At 47.3% G+C, this 21,123-nt stretch overlaps 1 protein-coding gene across 2 annotated transcripts; it reads right to left on the bottom strand.

Moving 5' to 3' along the window:
- Positions 1-3: 3 nt before the first annotated feature.
- LOC112308636 (asialoglycoprotein receptor 2) lies at positions 4-15,215 on the bottom strand. 2 transcript variants are annotated; one of them, XM_045199356.2, is made up of 9 exons: positions 15,061-15,215; positions 14,590-14,815; positions 10,142-10,261; positions 9,806-9,901; positions 9,077-9,148; positions 8,703-8,789; positions 8,471-8,616; positions 642-748; positions 4-405 (listed from the first exon to the last, which is right to left on the bottom strand). In XM_045199356.2, the coding sequence occupies exons 2-9, from the start codon at positions 14,711-14,713 to the stop codon at positions 249-251; spliced, it is 909 nt and encodes a 302-aa protein (XP_045055291.2). In that variant the 5' UTR covers positions 14,714-14,815; positions 15,061-15,215; the 3' UTR covers positions 4-248. The 2 variants fall into 2 exon arrangements, with proteins under 2 accessions (XP_045055291.2, XP_045055292.2); XM_045199357.2 differs by having other exon boundaries at positions 14,590-14,776.
- Positions 15,216-21,123: the final 5,908 nt, after the last annotated feature.

The following is a 21,123-nucleotide window of genomic DNA, read 5'->3' as shown; positions in this document are numbered from 1 at the left end:
ACAGAGTTTCAAGTATTTGTTTCTTCTTCTCCTACTCCATTGAGGAGGCCAAAAATTATAATAATCTCAGTGAGTAGCAGAAGGAGGCTAGGATCTGCCTCCCCGGGGTCTGAGATTCTTAAACCATTCCTCTCTATCTTCCCTCAATTCCTCCCCATGCCTCTGACTATCTTCAAAATCCCCAGCAGAGAAGCTTGGGGCAGCATAGGGGTGGGGTACAGATAGAGATCTGCTGGAGGTCAGGACTCCTAGCCAGTAATGTTCCGTCTCATCTCACATGTCCAGCGTTGCACTTGCTGGCAGAAATTGTCAGACCAGCGGCCATCCACTCGGACTTCAGCACAGTCTTGGCTTCCACCCTGTTCGTGCCCCCTCCAGTTATCTAGCCAAGCGACATTCCAGTTCCTAGGAAGGCAGGACAGAGATCAAGCTCTCCCCTATCCCAGCAATCCTCACCCCCATATCAGAAAAGCACAGCCCTGGAGAGTTCAGGAAGAAGAAGTTGCAGCCTTGGAGGTTGGGAGTCTAAAAGGGAGAGGGTTGGGGAATTTGGTCCCTAAGGATGGGTAGGGGTATTAGGGGCAAAAGTCCAGGTAGCCATCCCCAGGCCAAATTGGGGGTGGGGAGGGGAGGGCACTTACTTGTAGCTATTACCGTAGTCTGTGCCATCCACCCATTTCCAGGAACCATCGATCTCAGTGAGACCTATCCAGGTATGAAAGGGGTGTGTGTGCTGTACAATGAATTTCTGGAAAACAGGTGGGAGGGAAGTTTCTAGTCTCTCGTACCTCCATGCAGGCATTAGCTGTGATTCCCTCAGCCTTCCCCAGCCTGATCTTCCCCTAAGGTGAAGCATCATCTCCCCCTGAAAAAAAGTCCTCACTTTTTCTTTTGTAACCTAAGCTATTATTTAGAGCAGTGGTCCCCAACCTTTCTGGAACAGGGATGGGTTTCATGGAAGACAATTTTTCCACGGACTGGGGAGCAGAGAAGGGGGATGGTTTGGGGATGATTCAAGCACACTACATTTATTGTACACTTTATTTCTATTATTATTCCATTATAATATATAATGAAATGATTATACAACTCACTATAATACAGAACCAGTAGGAGCCCTGAGCTTGCTTTCCTACAATTGGACGGTTCCCATCTGAAGGTGATGGGAGACAGCTCCACCTCAGATCATCAGGCACTAAATTCTCATAAGGAGTGAGCAACCTAGATCCCTCACATTCACAGTTCACAGCAGGGTTCACGCTCCTTTGAGAATCTAATTCCATGGGTGATCTGACAGGAGGCAGAGCTCAGGTGGTAATGGAAGTGATGGGGAGCAGCTGTAAATATGTACATACAGAGGAAGCTTCGCTCACCCACTGCTCATGTCCTGCTCTGTGGCCTGGTACCAGTCCCAGTCCATGTCCCAGGGACTGGGGACCCCCACTTTAGAGAACGTTTACTGCACTAAAGCATATAATAAGTGATCCACAAGGATTATTTTATTAAATCCTCATAAATCCTTTAAAGTGGTTGCCCTAATTTACGTGTGAGGTTAAGGAACTCGCAGTAGGTGGTGGAGCCCAAAAAGTCAATGCAGTGCCCAAGTGTATGACCGCTGCCCCTGATCTGGCCCCTCACTTCATTCTCAACTCATGGATGCTACTGCAACTCCAGTCCTGTCCTTGTCTTCTGCCCACAACCTCAAACTCAGGATCCCGACTCTGGCTCTTGTCCTGGTGGTCCCCATGGAGCCCTCAGTTTCTATGTGTAGCTGTCATTTCCAGAGGTTCACCAGGTCCTGGGGCTTCCAGTTGACCCATTGTCCAGAGCCCATTACGACTTGTCTACAAGGGGTCTGGCAGTCTGTGCTAAACACAGGAAGCTGCCCTGGGTAGATGGGGAGAATGTGGAGAAAGCATTGGGATGGGTTGGCCAATATCCACGCTTAGCAGTTAGTTCCCTTTGACAGCATGTGAAGGGTCTCCAACTGCAGGTGAAAAAATAATTCCTGATTCGACTCACATCCTAGAGACACAACTAAGATTATCATTAGTCACCTCATCTGAGGGCAGATACAGGAACAATCCTTTGATTCTAGAATCGTGCAAATAGGATAATGTCCTGTGCATGCAGAGGCAGCCCTCAGAGGCTGGGGGGCTGTTCTCCAAATTCAGAGGAATCAATAGAGCTGTAGATAAGATATTCTATTTGCTGCTGCCTGGTGCCCAGTCCCCTCTCCCCATCACCACAAGAAGCTGAATAACTGAATGAAGAATACAAATTATCAAAAACCCAGACCTCTGTGTCAGACTCACGAGAGGAACCAAATAGTGCCAAATAAGCCAAGAAAATAATCCAAGAGAATTCATCTCCCTGTTTCATGGGTAAATAACAGGCAATAAGGAATTGTGCCCATTAACAAAAGTGGTAGAAAGGGGAATTACCAAGGAACTTATGCAAAAATAAAGAGTATGAAGGATAAGAGGAGGAGGAGGATGAAAGAACTGAGATATCAAAAAGAGAGGTGAAAAATATACTTTGAATAAAAGACATGTTTTAGAACAGAAGTGGATATTGGAGAACAACTTTTTCACAGCCTCAAAAAAATTAAAGAGGAGATGCCAGGTAGCTCAGTTGGTTAGAGCATCATCCTGATACATCAAGGTTACATGTTTGATCTCCGGGAGGGCACATACAAGAAGAAACCAATGAATGCATAAATAAGTGTAACGACAAATTGATCTCTCTCTCTCTCTCTCTCTGTGTCTTACATCAATAGATAAAAAAAATTAAAGAGGAGATGAATGACATAAAATATCAAGAAAGATATTTAAAAAGAAAGATAACACAATATAATAACTAAAGAGAAGAAATGCAAGAGAACAATTTCAGCTGTATAAAAAAAGAGAGAGAAAGATGGAAGTAATGGCAACAAGTTGATGGCTGTTGAGGGCAGATGACGGAGATACGTTTGGATGATGTGTTCCAGAGAAAAAGAGAACAAATGGACAAGAAAAAAATTCATATACGTGACTTAAGAAAATCTAAAATGTTAGAAAACCTCACCCTAGCCATGTGGCTCAGTTGGCCGGAGCATGGTCCCATGCCCTATAAGGTTTTGGTTTCAATTCCGAGTCAGGGCATATATCTAGGTTGAGGGTTCACTCTCTGGTTGGGGAGCATATGAGTGGCAACCGATCAATGTCTCTCTCTCTCTCTCTCTCTTCCCCTTCCTCTTTCTCCAAAATCAATAAACATATCCTCAGGTGAAGATTAAAAACAGTAATAATAAAGTAAAATGTTAGAAAACTGAAGTTTACATAATAAAAGGACTCTCCTGGCCTCAGAGAAAAAATATAGAATGAGCAACACCAAGATATATCTGGATGAGATAAATTAAATTTTAAAAGATAGAAGAGACTCCAACCCTTCAGACAAAACACTTAAGGAATATAAGAGAGAAAAGAGCAAGGCATTATAAACTTCCAAGTTGCTAAGAAACTAGATCTTCATTGTTCTCAACACATAAAAGAAATGACAATTGTGTGACATGAAAGAGGTGATAGTTAATGCTAGTGTAGCAATCATATTGCAATATAAAATGTATCAAGCCAGCACATATACAACTCAAACTTACAAATTGTTATGTATCAGTCATATCTCAATTTTAAAAAGAAAGAATGAGTCCAGCCAAGATGGAGGCATAGATGGAGGCACTTTGCCTCCTCATACAACCAAAAGAAGGACAACAACAAATTTAAAAACAAAAAAACCCAAGGTTGCCAGAAAATCAAACTGTATGGAAGGCTGACAACCAAGGAGTTAAAGAAGAAACATTCATCCAGGTTGGTAGGAGGGGCAGAGAGGGGAAGCTGGGTGGAGAGGACTCACAGCAAGGCAGCAGCTAGAGGAGCAGGCAGTCCTACATTCATGTGTGGGTAAACCGGGAGGAACAACTGGGGAACAAAACAGACTGCACAACCCAGGCCTCCAGTGCCATGAAATGAAGCCTCAAAACCTCTGACTGAAAAAATCTGTGGGGGTTGCTGCAGGTGGGAGTAACTCCCAGCCTCACAGGAGAGTTCATTGGAGAGACCCACAGGGTCCTAGAATGTACACAAATCCACCCACCCAGGAATCAGCACCAGAAGGGCCCAATTTTCTTGTGGGTAGCAGAGGAAGTAACTGAAAGTGGGCAGAGAGCCCCACAAGTGGCTCTTAGACCCCTCCCCCACATAAAGCACTACAAGGCAGTGAAGTGGGTTGCCCCGCCCTGCTGAATACCTAAGGCTCAACCCCTCACTACATAACTGGTATGCTGAGACAAAAAAAAAAAAAAAAGGACCCAAATGAAAGAACAGATCAAAGCTCCAGAAAAAATACAACTAAGTGATGAAGAGATAACCAACCTATCAGATGTAGAGTTCAAAGCACTGGTAATCAGGATGCTCACAGAATTGGTTGAGTGAGTATGGTCACAAAATAGAGGAAAAAGTGAAGGTTATGAAAAATGAAATAAAGGAAAATGTACAGGGAACCAATAGTGAAGGGAAGGGAAACAGGATTCAAATCAATGATCTGGAGCAGAAGGAAGAAATAAACATTCAACCAGAAAGAATAAAGGAACAAGAATTCAAAAAAATGAGGAGAGGCTTAGGAACCCCCAGGAGAACTTTAAACATTCCAACATCCAAATCATAGGGGTGCCAGAAGGAGAAGAGGAAGTGCAAGAAATGGAAAACTTACTTGAACAAATAATGAAATAGAACTTCCCGAATCTAGCAAAGGAAATAGACTTCCAGGAAGTCCAGGAAGCTCAGAGAGTCCCAAAGAAGTTGGATCCAAGGAAGCACACACCAAGGCACATCATATTTACATTACCCAAGGTTAAAGATAAGGAGAGAATCTTAAAAGCAGCAAGAGGAAAGGCAACAGTTACCTACGAAGGAATGCCGATAAGACTGTCAGCTGATTTCTCAAAAGAAACCTTGCAGGCAAGAAGGGGCTGGCAAGAAGTATCCCAAGTCATGAAAAGCAAGGACCTACATCCAAGATGACTCTATCCAGCAAAGCTATCACTAGAATGGAAGGGCAGATAAACTGCTTCCCAAATACGGTCAAGTTAAAGGGGTTCATCATCACCAAGCCCTTATTATATGAAATGTTAAAGAAAATATGAACAGTAAAGTGACAGTAAACTCACAACTATCAACAACCAAACCTAAAAACAAAAACAAACTAAGCAAACAACTAGAACAGGATGAGAATCACAGAAATGGAAATCACATGGAGGGCTATCAGTGGGGAGGGGGAAGGGGAGAATGGGGGAAAAGGTACATGGAATAAGCAGCATAAATGGTAGGTACAAAATCGATAGGGGAGGTTAAGAATAGTATGGGAAATGGAGAAGCCAAAGAACTTATATATACGACCCACGGACATGAACTAAGCAGGGAGGGAATGTGGGTGGGAGGGGGGGTGCAGGGCAGAGGGGAATAAAGGAAGGAAAATGGGACAACTGTAATAGCATAATCAATAAAATATATTTTTTAAAAAGAAAGAATGAGGTGTGTAAAGAAGTGTCCTGGTTTCCTCATATTTTTTATGAAAAGCTATATAAACTCCTCGATTTTTAAAAATCCTCATCCAAGGATATGTTTATTGATTTTAAAAAGAAAGGAAGGGAGAGAGAAACAATTGGTTGTTTGTCTACTAGAGATCAAACCCGCAGCCTAAGTATGTGCCTTGACTGCGGATGGAACCTGCAATCGTTTGGTATATGAGATGGTGCTCCAACCAACTGAGTCACCAGACCAGGGCAATTCCTTGATTTTATTCAGCCCATAATTTAAAGTTATAAAAGGAATCACTAGTATAACTAAAATAGTACCAAATACTGTAGGGGAAGAAAATAAAAACACATCTTACACAACAAATGTAAGAAAACAAGAATATAAACAGAAAAAAAAAGACAAATTAAGATTAAACATATCACCCTGGCTGGTGTAGCTCAGTGGATTGAGCTCAGGCCTGAGAACCAAAGGGTAGTGGTTCAATTCCCAGTCAGGGCACATACAAGGGGCGTGCGAGAGGCAACCACACATTAGTGTTTCTCTCCCTCTCCTTCGCTTTCCCTTTCCCTCTCTCTAAAAATAAATAAATGAAAAATTTTAAAAAAGATTAAACATATCTATTAAAAATAAATTAGACAAGAGGGGGACCCCAAAAAACAGAATTTATTTATAAAAAATTGTGTATATTCTCACATATTTAAGCTTCAGTCACCTTCAAAGTACTCTCCATTTGATGCAATACACCTACTGAGACATTTTCCCCACTGCTCAAAACAGTTTTTGAACTCATCAATTTTGATGCCTTTTAGTGCTTCTGCCATTTTTTGTTTCACCTCTTCCACATCAGCAAAACGTTTCCCTTTGAGGACTTTTTTCATCCAGGGAAACAAACAAAAAAAAAAGGTCGCTGGGGAAGAGATCGAGATCGGGTGATTATGGAGGGTGGAACACAGGAGCCATGCCATTTTGGGTCAAAAACTTCTGAACACTCAGCGCTGTGTGGGCAGGTGCACTCGTAGATCACCCATCATGAAATGGGCAAGTGCATTGAAAGAATCTTCAAAAGAATTCACTTAAGCCGAATGCAGCCTCTCACAACAATGCCAGCTGGTACATTGATACAGATGGGTTCCTAGAACACTCACCAAGCAGGGGAAGCCTATACTACAAGAGCCCCACCCTCCAGAAGTAATTCTGGGAATTTTGGGGTCCCCCCTTGCACACATCTGTTAAAAGACTCACACAATTTTTAAAACCAAAAACAAAACCTATGCACAACCGACAGGAGAAATGCCTTGAGCTGTGCACACAGTAGCATTAGTCAGAGCAACTTAAAAACATTATGCTAAGTGAAATAAGCCAGCTGGTGAAAGACAAATACTATGTGATATCACTTATAAGAGGAATCTAATGAACAAAATAAACTAATAAGAAAAATAGAACCAGAGACATGGAAACAGGGAACAGACTGACAGGGGCCAGAGGAAAGTGGGGCGGGGGATGGTGGGAAGAAGGGGAAGGGAGTAGTAAAAGAAGATGTATGAGTGACTCACAGACAAGGACAACAGGGTGGGGATGGATGTGAGAGCAGGGGATGTGGTGGCATGGAGGAGGGCAAAGGGGGGAAATCGGGACAACTGTAATAGAATAAACAAGAATAAAATTTAAAAACTAAAATAAAAATCTCAATGCCACAGATGAATCCAAGGCTAATTAAATCAGAATTTTTAAACTCCTCAAGTGTAAAGGCTTATATTAATTGTATAGAGCCAAGGCTGAGAAGCATTAATCAAAAGCAAAGACTCAAAAGGTTGGAAACGAAAAGATGGACAGAGCTACATGCAGCAAATGCAAGTGAAAAGAAATCAAGATCCATTCTATTTGTGTCACGTAAAGATGAATTTGAGGCAAAAACATTGAAGCTGGTGCTGAGGTTCACTGCACAGTGACGAAAGTGAAGTCCCTCCCACCACGAAGCCACAGTCATGGAGAACTTGTGGGCCAGCTCGCAGAGCGCTGGAATCTTACATTGGCCCACGTGAAACTGATACTTTTATAGGTCAAGATTGATTGAAATTGGCAATTTCAACCTGATGGGTAAAGCAAAATATGTCTGTAATTATTGCATGATGTACACCAAATATATTCTAGCAACATGTAGTAGTTGAGAACACTGGCTGAGGCAGAGTGGCTTTGAATTCTGGCTCCATCCTGACTAACCACCTGCAGGGCAAGTCCCTTAGCTTCCCTGTTGCTTCCTTCCCTCACCTCTCGCTCCCTCAAAATGGGAATAAGAGCGCCTGCTTTTGGGGTTGTGAGGGTTAAAGGAGTGAATACATATGAAAGTGCCTCATAGTAAGGACTCAGCGAGTGTTACCACTAATATCCTCCTTTTCAAAAAAGAAATGCCCCACCTATTCTAACAGGTTGGTTTTTCCCTGTGAACTTTGGTGTTTGGGGTTGAGGTCTGGTGGCCGTGGTGGGCAAGTGAGACCTGGAGCGCCTGTGGCAGGCACATCACTGGGAACCCTGCCCCCTCTGTTCCTTTCACCCAATCGGCCACCACACCCCAAGGCCAGCACGCAACAGGAAGGGACTCTCTGTGCCCTCCACCCAAGTTTTGGCTTTAGTTAGTTCATCCTGTCTTGCATTCTGTCTCCTGACCTATTCCTCATCCTCTGCTCACCTGGCTCCTGCCCCTCTACCCGAGCTCCTGGCTGTCACCTCCCACCTCTTAGAATCCATGGCTGCTCTGCTCTGAGCCTCCCAGAGTTCTGCCAGACTTCTGCTTCCGGATTCTTCTCTAAGTTAAAAAAATAATAAAGCAAGCCTGATCCAGCCTCCCAGAGTTTGCACTCCAGAGGTTGCCTCCTGCCTTTGGGAAGGGTACGGTTCACCTGCTCCTCTCTGGAGTTGATGACGACCAGGTGCGCATTCTCCAGCTGGCAGAACTTCTGAGCCTCAGGCCAGGTCAGCCCAGAGCGAGAGAACCAGTAGCAGCTGCCGTCATGCTCCAGCCAGTTAATGGGGCAGCATTCTGTGCCTGAGGGGATGGCAGTGGCAGGGGGAGATGAGATCCAGCTGGAGGCCACAGGCACACCAGGGACTGGAGACTCCCCTTCTCCCTACCGTTGCTCCGCAGGAACGCCATCTGGCAAGCCAGAACGCGCAGATCAAACGGGAAGTGCTTCAGATGAAAGAGCAAGGTGTCATGATCTAGGGGGGCAGAGTGATAGACAATGATGCGGGCAGTGTGAGTGCCCCATCTGCCAGGGCCCTGCGCAGGAACCCAGCCTGTGGCTGGGAAAACTCAACACATACATCACACACATCAATCACACACAGCACACACCACACACACTCATAGACACACAACAAACACATCACTCACACCACACACCGCATACTCACACATATACACACCTCACCGCACACACCACAGACATCACTCTCTCTCACACACAAACACACTCTCACCGCACACTCAAGGGAGGGTCTCGGACCTGCTTTCAGGTCCTGCTTCTGTTTCTCCAGCTTGGCTTCCAAAGCTGTCACTCTGTCACCGGTGCTGCCTCCTGAAAAAGAAGAAAGCTAAACCGTTTCCCTCCATTCTGCCTCCTTCACATCCCTGCGTCCTCAGCCACTGGAGTAGCAGTTGGAGCCACCTGTCACCTTCCCCTGGGAGGTTCCAGGCCCTGCCCTGAGACCCCCCAGCTCCACCCAGTCTCCCTGCGCCCCGCTGCTCTGGCTTTCTGAGGAACAAACCTGCTCAAGTCATTCCCCTGGGCAAACCCCTTCCATAGGTCCCCATTTTCTCAAAATACAACCTCACATTATTTACACAGCTTGCTTCCATGGCCTGGCCCCTACCCACCTCCTTGGCCCACCCCTTGCCACTTAGCTCCTGCCACACTGAAAGTGTTTACTACCCCAAAACATGCAGTGGTCTTCCTCACCTCCCGGTTACCGCAGATCCATTCTCTCTACCTGGCACTAACCCCCACCCTCTTCACCTGCCTATTCATCCTTCAGGGTACCTTGGCCTGGGGAGCAGCATCCCTGGAACCTGTGCCCCGCATCTCAGGCTGGGTTATCTGCCCACAGCACCCCAAACACGCCCCTTTGCAGACCCCACACTGGGCACCACCTTGGAGTCCGGCAAACCTGTGCTGGTAAACTGGTGCCTCAACAGCCCAACCCCCTGGCCCTCCCCTCCGGGGCACACCACTCACCATGGAAGCTGAGAGCCTGGATCTCTGTCAGGGTGCTGGAGGAGAAGTTGCTGAAAGCTTGTTTTAGGGTCCAAAACTCCACTTGCATCTGTGCTCCTTGTCAGGAGAGAGAGGGCACAGGACAAAGTGGAGGGGGCTGTGCCCCATGGGACAGCCTCATCACTGTCTACAGCACTGTCCCCTCACTACCCCCTCGCTGCCCCCATACGTGCCCCAGCTCTGCCCATACTGCCTCCCTCTCTTCCCCTGAATAGCTCTCATCACCCCCCACCCCTGCACTGCGCACATCCCCCTTCCCGTCAGGACCCCATCCCCGCTGGCCCCTGCGATCCTCACTTTGGGACCCAATCACACAGATGGCCACCAGCAGCAGGAGGTTGAAGCCCAGGACCAGCAGATTGAGCCAGAGCCTGTGGTGGAGACTCTGCAGCAGAAGGGGCTGGGGCAGAGGCGTCCCTGCAAGAGAAGGGGTGTCAGGAGCAGGGCTGCCGAGAGCCGGCCTAATGGAAGCACCAGGGGAACAGAAGTCTGTGGAAGTGCAGCCCAGGTGGGTGGGAGGAAAGTAGTTGGGGAGTGTTGTTTGGGGGAGTCCATGGGCTTTGACCCCGGCATTTAAGTGTTGCATACACACTCATTTGCACACATGCACACACCTACACGGGCATGCAACACACCTGCACGTGGCACTGATACTCACATCAGCTGTGGGTGAAGCCCCACTCTTAGAGCTGGGCCCCTCAGACAAACCCAAAACTAGAAGCACCACCACCACCACTCCCGCTACCACTGGGATGCTTAAGTCCAAGGTCGTTCCACCCACCACAGGCCACTCCCTGAAGGCTGCCCTCCAAGCCCCAGCTCTCTCATCCCCAGCCCTCAGAGCCTCCTCTCCCAGGCCTCTCTGCCCCTCCACCCCAGAAACCCTTGCCCCACTACAAACGCCCTCCCCTTAGCCCTCAGTCATCTCACAGACCCTCTCCCTCCCCTTCATCAAGCTGAATCCTGAGAACACAGCCACACACACACACACACACACATTTTTCATTTTACTCTCACACTCATTACCGCACACACACTCACCACCCTCCGTGCTGCCCACCGTCCTCCCACTGTGGCCCCATCCCCACTGGCCCCTGCGATCCTCGCCTTGGGACCCAATCACACAGATGGCCACCAGCAGCAGGCCATTGAGGCCCAGGACAAGCAAACACTTTCATTAACACACATTCTCACACTCATACACATTACCACACGAATTCTCATACACACTCTCTCATACTATAACACACATTCATGTACCTTCTCACACACATACACCCACTGACACATGTGTTCCCACACACATACAGACATGCACCCACATCCTCATATGCACCAAACTGACTTCATCCCTCCTGATGGCTCTCCAGGCCTGCCTTCCGCTTTGGCAGCATCCACCTCTAAGAAAATGCCTCCCCCTCTTTGCCGCAGACCCTGACCTCCCCTCCCTTCTCACTCCCATCACACCCAGGGAGCCTCACATGCCGGGGATCACCAGAGGTCCAGAATCTTCCTCCCCAGTCCATCAACTGCCACCATCCTGAGTTGTCCCCATGAGTGATCACCCAGACCGCTCGACCTCCTCACACCGATGTCTGTCACCTTCTTCCACTTCAGCCACACGCAGGACCCCGTCTGCACCCAGAAAGGCCATGTCTCCGACACCTCCACTGCCCATTTCCCGCTGCCTTCCCTTTGCCTCTCCCCGCGTGTCTTCCCTCATCCCCTGGGTTTCTGTCCTGCTAGAGAGCTCTCCCAAGTCAGTCTTCCCCACCCAGCTGGAACTCCATGGCTGAGCCCCTGACTGCCCTCTCCAATACTGTCCTCACTGGGCCCTTGTCCCGCTTCCCAGCCTGACCTATGACCTATAAACCCTCCACTCTGAGTCACCTCAACAATCTGTCTCTGCACCTGTGTCCTGAAACAAGACCACCCATGGCTGAGTCCAGCTGTGCCACCAACTAGCTCTGAGGTCATAGGCAAGTCATTCACCCCCTTGGTGCCTCAGTTTTCTTGTGTCCACTTATACAACCTAAAGTAGTCAAACTCATAGAAACAGAGAGAAGAGTGGTGGTTGCCAGGGCCTGGGGGTGGGGAAATTGGGAGTTGCTCTTCAATGGGTGTAAAGTTACAATTATGCAAGTTCGAGAGATCTGCTGTACAACAGTGTGCTATGGTTAACAAAGCAGTGTTGTCCACTTTACAGTTTGTTAAAGGGTAGATCCCATGTTCTGTGTTCTTACCACAATAGAAAAAAAAAATATGAGTAAGAATAGTAGCTACCTGATTGGGCTGTACTGAGAATGAAATGAGTTAAAACATGTAAAATACTGAGTAGGCAAGTTTGAAAATAAAAGAAAGGGTCTGCCCAACATGGAATAACAAGGACTAGATGTGCCCTCCTCCCAGGGACAACCAGAACAAGAACCCACCATTTTCAAGACCCCGGACTTCAGGCAACACGGGGCAATGGCCCCCGAGGGACAGGACACAGACTAGATGAGCCCTATGATTGTCCCAGCCTAGTGGTGGGAGAAAGTTTTCAGGCCACAGGGCAGGGAGGGGCAACCCAATCAGAGCCCAGCAGACTCCCCCACTTAAGGAGATGGAGCCAAGAGTTTAAGGTGACTAAGGTCATTAGACTTCACAGGACAAAGTACCAGAGGAGAGGGCCCAGAGACACCCAGAGATCTGTGGAGGGTTCCCTTCAAGCAATCAGCTAAGTGCTGATCACTGCATGTATGTAAAGAAAATCACCCAAGACCAGGAGAAAACCACCTGAATGGACTAGGGAGCAGTGCCTGGCACTCCTATAGGGCCAGGAGCAGTGCCTACCCCCACCAGCCAGGCTGGAAAACATAACCCTCCAGGCTTTGGGTAGAGGACCCAAGAAGGCCTTGCGCCGGCCGTCCTCCAGACCCACCTAACAAGTCATAAAAGCAACGCCCGAAAGGACCAACGTGACTCCAAGTTATTTAACTACATCCCAGAATAAAGCTCAAGAAAATTTAGAGGAATACAAATATATCCAGCAAACAACAAGGTAAAATTCACAATATCTGGCATCCAATCAAAGATTACCAGACAGACAAAGAAGCAGGAAAACACATTTTATAACAAGTAGGTTAATAAATCTATCAAAACAAATCTAGAACTGACATAGAGGTTAGAATTAGCAGACAGGACATTAGAACAGATACTGTAACTGTACTCCATATGCTCAGAAAATTAAGTAGAATATCAAGGAGGATATATAAAAGTCCCAAGTTGAACTTTTAGACACAAAAACTACAATGTCTGAAATAAAAATTACACTAAGGGGAATTAATGGAAGATTAGAAATGCATAAGGAAAGATTATAAACTTAAAAGCATAGCAACAATAGCTATATAAAAAGAAATACTAGGAGAATAAATAACTTTTTTAACGTGCAAATAGCAGTAAACTGTGGGACCACTAATAGATGCAGAATTGGGGTCCTTGAAAGAAAGGAGAGAAGGGTGAGGCCAACAATGGCCAAAATATTTCCAAATTTGCTGAAAACTGTAGGACATTCCATCTTGGCTGAGGGTGGGCAGGTGCTAGGTGTCAGCTCACTGGAGGGCAGCAGAGGCTGCAGGGGAGGAACCCGCTGAGGACCGGCCCTCTCAGAGCTGCCCTGCAGTGACACCCGTCAGGCCTTCTGGGCAAGCTCCTTCTCCCATGAAACCCAAAACCTCTGGCCTCTCTCCAAGCGTCCTGCTAAAACTCTCAACCCTCTCACCCTCCGAAGATTCAACAATATCCAAAATCATTTTTGACTGAGCGTGAGTGAAATGGTTCAAAAACATTTCACTACATACCAGGCTTCACATACATGGGCACTGAGGGTGCAGAGAGGAGTGAGAAGATGCGGTATATGCCCCCTGCAGCCTACTGCCCAGTGGGGAGACCTGCCAGACCCCACGCAGGGAAGGAGAAGCCTTTGGTGGGATCGCCCATCCCTCTTGCTCCTCCTGCCCTGCCCGGTTCCCACCCTCACCTGCGACAACACCAGCCTCCACAGTCTGCCAGCCTCAGAAATGGGGGTTTCACCTCCCAGCCCAGGCTAACCAATTCCTCTCCCTGAGCTCCAAGCCCCAGTTCCTCCTGTCTCCACAGAGCCTCACGCCATCACCAGCACCCACACACCTGACACACCCCCTCCCGACCCCTGGTCTCAGGTCTTTCTTGCCTTAAAACCTTTTCCCAGACAAGGGGCCTTCCATCAAGATCTGCTAGAGAAAGATCCAGGTGAGGGGCTTGGAGAGAGCTGGAATTTTCTGGGATATCTCTGTATCTCTGGGTCCATTGCCTCACCCACCCATCCCCACACCCTCCCACGTACGTGTACACTCTCCTAGCTGAATGTGCTTCCTTTGCACACACAAACATGCATGGACACAGCACACATTGTCGGAAGGAGGGATGGGAGGAAGAGGGGAAGAAGTCATCTCCAGCTTCCACTTACTCCCTCACCTCTGGACACACGCCCTTTCTGGGGTCCTGAGAGTGGAGAGGAAGGTGGAATCAGGGGGCAAGTAAAGGAGCTGGCACCACACTCCTAGAGGGGCTGGTCTCTGCTCACAGAGTGCATGTGACAGAGACCTCAGGGAGACAGGGTCATCAGGAGTGAGAGCGAGAGCGAGAGCGAGAGCGAGAGAGAGAGAGAGAGAGAGAGAGAGAGAGAGAGAGGTAAAGCGCAGCCCCAGAGACCAAATACTTGCCTTTCCAAAATGCATCTTCTCTCATGGGATTGTGCCTACAAGCGCCTGGCCCCTCGACCCGACCGAGCTGGTGGTCGCTCTCCTCAGAGTCCAGCTGCTGGATGTCCTGAAAGTCCTTCGCCATGCTGGGCCCAGGGCAGGAGCTGGGCCTGGGCTGCCGTCAAGGCTGCTCTCAGGGCTGGTGCTCCTGCCCAAATGCTAGTTCAGGTGGAGGCTGAGGATGGGACTGGAGGCAGGGTCAGGGCAGGTGGAGGAGACAGCTTGGGTTGAGTCTGGGGTTGGAGGTGAGTTTGGGCCTGAAATACAGCCAGGTCCTCTCCCTTCTCAGGTGATTCCTTAGGCTGTGACAAAGCTGGGGATGTGCCTTCCCTCCACACTCTCATCTTTCCGGCCGGCCCCCACTGTCCCTGACCTATGGTCTCCTTAGTCCCAAACATCCCCAGTCCCACTTGTGTCCCCAACCTTGATTACCTGTTAAAGGTGTTGAGGGCTGACTCCCAGGTCCCTCAAGCAGCCTGGGAGAAGTGGGGCAGGTAGTATTGGACAGGACAGAAGAGGAGGGGAGGGGGCTGATCCAGGTGAGGGCCCTGAGCCCATGTGTCTGAACATCCAAGGGGTTCTAACCTGGCATCTCCTGACCCCAGGACTTTGGACAGTAAACAGAATGGAAATGGAGTTGGAACTCGGGCAAAGCATAGTGGGGGCTGGGACAGGACTGTCTCTGTTCTTCCCAGAGAAAGGGTCTCCTGGTCTGTCCCCTTCGTCCCCATAAGCCAGTCACCTTACTCTTCATCACACAGTTTGGAAGGGGGGCCAGGCCAGGAAAGCAGAGATATGGTTCAGGGTTTCCCTCACTTTTTCCCCCTTGCACTTTCTGCCTCTGAATTTCTCAGAGTTGTTGGTGTCGCTAAACACCTCCGATCAGGATCAGAGGGGCCGCCGATTCTCTGCTCTTGCCCAATCTTGCACCATCTGAGCCTAGGCCCCTCTTCCTGTGGGCTCAGCCCCAGGATTCCCAGCTCAGGACTGACAGCTTCACCCTACTGGGGAGTTAAGGGCCCGGAAAAGCAGAAGTGCAGGGGGAGGAGGGGGACAGTGGCAGAAGCCACCCTCCTGGGGCAGGAGATGTTCAACCTCACTAAGCCCCTGACAGGCCTGGGCAGCACAAGCCTTTGTCCTCCCTCCCGACCAGGTTCTCCTGTAATTCTCACAACACAACACCCCAGTAAGGGGCTGCTTTTCTTGTTCCTATTTTACAGGGGAAGAAATGGAACCTCGGGGAGATTCAGCAACTTGCCCTGGGTGGAGGAGTCAGAGGGGAGGGAAATGGGAAGTAAAACAGGATAAAGAGGAAAAAAGTCATATGAGAGAGGGCCCTTCGCAGTCCTATGAGGAAGGTGGGTTCCACGAGCTGAGGAACCGTCCACACTCACACTAACAATAGCTGGGGGAAGAAAGCAGAGTTTTCGCCCCTGGTTTTCAGACCCTCGCCACACTGTCTGCTCATAAAGCAGCCCATGTTGCCCCTTGTGCTGAAAAGGGGTTGAAACAGAGGCCTGTGCTTTTCATTTTCTGGTTTCTTTTTCAGAGGAGAAAGTGTGTGGTAACTTTCTGACATATACGGGAAGCAGCCACAGAATTTGACACCATGACCTTCCTGTGAAGCACCCAAGGCAGTGGTGGCTGCCTTGCTGTTTGACTGTAATCGCAGTGAGAGAGACATACTACAATGTGATCCAGAACACGCCCGCCAGCACCTGCACACACACGCATGTTTGTGTGTGTTATTTCTCCTGAATGCCCAGTGCCTGGCACATCGGCGGAGCTCAACAGGTGTTAGTGAATGAACAAGTGATTGAAAGAAGGAATGAATGAATTTGTAGACATACCATTCACATGAAAGTTTCACAAAACAATGCTTACCTTACTAGTTGTATTCTACTTCATGACCAACTAAACTGAGTTTCCTGATCCATTTGTGGGTCGCAAACCAAAGTCTGAAAACACTCCCAGGAAGCCAGCCACCACACTGTGCGGAGGCCCGCTATCCTGCTAGAGAGCGACCTCGTGGAGCGACCCGATGTGGGTGGTTCTCAGGGTAGGGAGGTTAAGTTACAATATGAAGAGAAAGAGAGAGGGAGAGAGACCACAGAGAGAAGCATAAGGCCCCCAACATGTGCACAAAGCCTTCTGGGAGCTTCCAGAGCAGCCCAGCCAATAGCTGAATGAATCCAGGCATGTAACCTAGCCAATACCACATGGTCCACCTGGCCTAGCCCTGCCCAAATTTCTGACCCAGAAAATCTTGAGAAATAATACATGCTTATTTGTTTGAAGCCTCTGAAATTTTAGGTTGTTATGTTATGTATCAATAGTTAACTAAAACAATATATATTCTTAAATATGTATCCTTATAAAATATGTGGCAGTATAGTTTATGTCCATCTGTTTTTCATACACATAAATGGAACTTTTACAAATCTCATTTGTTGCTGACTTTTTTTACCCAACAATAAGAGATGTTTAAGATCTGCCATGGTGCTATTTGCACGTCTGGTCTGTTGCTATGAACCATATTAAATGATGTGTATCTGTCTTGGTTTATTTACGCCGTCTCCTCATCACGAACTACGCCGACACCGTGTTCTCATCACGTCCCCATGTGAACCTGAGCAAGGGTTCCCCCGTGCAATACATCCAGGAGTGAGACTGTGAGGTCTCACGCATTCTCCTGCTCAACTCTACCGAGTGTCGCCAGACTGTCCACTCTCCAGAGTGGCCGTGCCGGGTGACACCCACCCCCAGCATAGGAGGGCTCCTTCTTTTCATCTCCCCTTCTAAGTACTCGATATTATTCAGCTCCCCAATTGCTGCCAACCTGATTCCATCTCACCTTTTTCATTTTTCACTTCTTGGTAATAGTGGGGCTGAATGTTTCTTCATGTACTGAATAGCTATTTGGCTTCCCCTTGTATGAAGCGCCTTTTCATATGCTTTGTCCATGTTTCTACTGGGTTTTCTGAATTCACTCTGTCGATTAGCCAGAATTTCTTTTATGTTCTAGATGCTTTTTTAGAAAACAAGAACAGTCTTTTGAAAATAAAAATAGTATTGTTAAAGCCAAAAAATAGAAGCTTTGGAAGATAAAATTTAGGAAATCTTCCAGGAAAATAAGAAGGACAAAGAGATAAAAACAAAAAAAATTTAATAGGAAAGTCGATAACTAAATTTGGGTTTTTTTCCCCTGCCTCAAGTTCCCACAAGGGAAGCTTTCTAGCTCTCTCTCCAGACTCTCCCCCAGCCCGCTCACTCCTTCCCAGAGGAGGAAGATGGCTTACTACTTAGTTGGCCTGGCTCAGCCCCACGGGCTCTGTTCGCTGTCTCCCTGCCCACCTTGTCCACTTTCTGCCAGGTGGACTGAACCTGGCTTTGCCAGCTCTGCCTGTGACTCCGTAGGTATGCTGCCTAATTTTAGAATAAAACATTAACAAGTGCTTTTGATTTAAGATGTTAAACTAAATCCTCCTTCACTGATTATCAGCAATAAAGCTAACACCTTGGCATCCATTTATCTGTCTATTGCATTTTAATTCTCAACTGGTTTCAAATTTCAGAGTAGAAAAAGGGCTCTCTTTTATATCCCTGTAAAACCTCCACAAGTAACATAAAAGATCAACTTGGAGAACCATCATCTAATAGGAGTTCTGGAAGATAAAGCAGAAAGTAAAAGGGAAGACGTTATCAAAGAAATAATAGAAGAATGTTACTTAGATTTAAAAGGACAGAGCTCCAAATTTAAATAAGATACTAATTACACAGCTTTTCACTGAAAAATGATCCAAAGCACATCATTGTGAAATTTTAGAACACCAGAGATCAAGAGAATATTCTAAAACTCCTGGAGAGGGAAAAAATCACCTACAAAGAAATAGAAACGAGAATGGGTTCCACTTCCCAGCTGGTAACTCAACGCTAGGACAACAGGATGAAGCCTTCAAACCCAAGGGAATTGTTTTTGAACTAGAATTGTAGTCAAGTAATCATCAGCATGAGAGAGTAGAATACAGAGCTTTCAGACATGCCCGAGCTCAGAATATTTATCTCGCATTTCTACTGTTTTAGTAAGTACCATGGAAAGTGAGGAAATAATCCCAAAACAAGGTATGTAGAATATCTCAATATGAGCCCTTTTCACTAGTATTAAGTAAAAATCTTGTTCAACTCTTTCTGTATTTCTGCCTGCAGGTCAGCTTTTCTTTCCCTATAATGTTAATTAGTGAAATTTGAGAGCCTGGCCTTAAAAATGAAAATCAGCCCTGGCTGGTGGGGGTCAGTGGACTGAGCGCCGGCCTGCTAACCAAAGGGTCGCCGGTTGGATTCCCAGTCAGGGCACATGCCTGGGTTGCAGGCCAGGTCTCCAGTAGGGGGTGCACGGGAGGCAACCACATACTGATGTTTCTCTCCCTCTCTTTCTCCCTCCCTTCCCCTCTGTCTAAAAATAAATACATAAAATCTTTTAAAAATTGAAAATCATCATGATGAACATAAGAAATCTAAGAAGACATGGATACTCTCATTCGATAGGCTCTTCCAGTGAGAATGTTCACAAGCTTACCTACTTTGTTCTCCTATGAACCACAGAGACTTAGGAGAACATATTCTTGAGGGCATATTCTGCTCTCACAATATTAACTGTCTCTTTGGAAGGCTCAAGACTCCCAAGACATTATAAGGAATTGTTGTCAGCACTGGTAAACATAATTTCCCCCAAATGCCTGTGATTCATTCAGATCAGTTGTCTTTCTTGATAATGTGCTGTGCTTGGAGTCTTCAAGCAAGGCTCTGATTCTTGTTCCAATCAGAAGTGACTCACTGGACCTTTCCTCTTCTCGTGGGCATGACAGAATAACCAAAAGCCATGGTTCTGCTGAATTAATGCTTAGCAAATAATTTGAACTAAGTTACCACTGAAAACACTCAGACAGTGGCTAATAATACCGTAAAGGAAGTCTTCCTGAGAAAAGCAAATCTGAGTATGGAGTTTTAATTTGAAGAAATAGAAAATTGTTATGAAGAAAACATTGCAAGATGAAAAAGAAGAAACAGTACATCTCCAGTAAAAGCAAAAGAAACTATACGAGAAAGAAAATGTTACCACATTACAGTAATAGGTCCATAGGTCATGATACTTATGTAGGCATGTGACATCAATGCTTCACTCTTTTAGCTAAAGGTGCTGCTGTAACTACATTTGGAAGATGCAGTGGCATAAGAAAGCTAAACCTCATCTCTCATAACCAGAAATAAATGGTCTAACATTTATAAATCCCCTCCTCCACTTTGTCCAGCAGCCACATTGCAGTGGGAGGGAGGGGGGACTAGTGGGAGAAACCTGACGTGTAATTGTCCTTTCGCTTTATGAAAAGGTTGGTCCTGGGATTTGGCATGACTTGTGCGCGGGTAGAAAACCATTTGGAGAACACTCTGTTCTAATGCTTTGTGAAGCCAAGCCTCTACCCCCTGTATTCTAACATATGTTAGCTAGAACTCCAGAATCCACAACCATAGGAGGCCATGGAGGCGGCTGTCACCATTGTAACCACTGCACTGGGGGAGCAGGTGAGAAGGACTCAGCATAGCCAGGTTTCTTGCTGAGATAAGCAGATGGCTGGTGGTGCCACTCATCAGCCAAGGATCCTGGGGGAATCTGGTTTAGCAGCAGGGTGAGGAGGCTGAGTTTCATTTTTAACATGGGTTTATCATACTGGTGATCCATGTAGATGGAGACAACTAGGAGGCAGTGGATACAGATAAACCTGAAGCTCAGAGGAGAGGTCTGGGCTAGAGACAGGGAATCACCAATGGTAGCTGAAGACATGGAGGCAGAGAAGAGGGTCTGGGACAGAGGCCTGAAAAACACTAGGGCAGAGAAAGAGGTCCCAGAAAGGAGACTGAGAAGGTGCGGCCAGAGAAGAGACAGAAAAACGCACAGGGAAGCCAAGTAAAGATGCACAAGAAACGAGACATCTAGTCCAAGATGAATACCTGAGCCCCTGCATGTCACTCTACACCACTTCCCAATTCCACAGTGAGATGTGGCATAGATAGAGGTAAGCAAAGGCTGGAGCAGCCCAGGACTCATGTGGGAAAGCTGACAGAGAGAATTCCCATTGAGGAGTAAGGGGAAGGACATCAGGGATTGCCACAGGTGCCCCTGCCCTGCTCAGGTGGTGGCAGCTGAGGCAGTTAAGGGTGCCGAGTTCAATGCTGCTGAGGTCTGTAAGAAGTGCCCTGGGTACCAGACTTCCTCATGAGTCCAGTCCCTCCACAATACAGAGGCATTTGCTTGGCAGGGCAGGTGGGCCCTAGGAGGCAGTTCTGGTAAGCTTGCCGCTAACCAGGACAGCGGCACCTCCCAGAGAAGCAGCCAGCGCCCAGCTACTTCTATATGGTCACACAAATCCAGAGAACAAGTTCTTTGAAACATGAATAAAGCCTCAAAACATCTGTCACTGTCAGGAGGTCCACCCCACC

This window comes from Desmodus rotundus, chromosome 9 (assembly GCF_022682495.2).
Source record: "Desmodus rotundus isolate HL8 chromosome 9, HLdesRot8A.1, whole genome shotgun sequence".
Lineage (NCBI taxonomy): Eukaryota > Metazoa > Chordata > Mammalia > Chiroptera > Phyllostomidae > Desmodus > Desmodus rotundus.
Note: the sequence above shows the minus strand (reverse complement) of the source record. Positions and strands in the feature narration are given on the sequence as shown.

Bases quoted from the DNA above. Each gene is read 5' to 3' on its own strand.
- LOC112308636 (XM_045199356.2), bottom strand. From the start codon at position 14,713: ATGGCGAAGGACTTTCAGGACATCCAGCAGCTGGACTCTGAGGAGAGC. The intron at 10,262-14,589 runs GCAAGTATTTGG...CTTCTCTTGCAG, and splicing joins AGAAGATGCATTTTGGAAAG to GGACGCCTCTGCCCCAGCCC. The intron at 9,149-9,805 runs GTGAGTGGTGTG...CTTCTTTTTCAG, and splicing joins CCAGGCTCTCAGCTTCCATG to GAGGCAGCACCGGTGACAGA.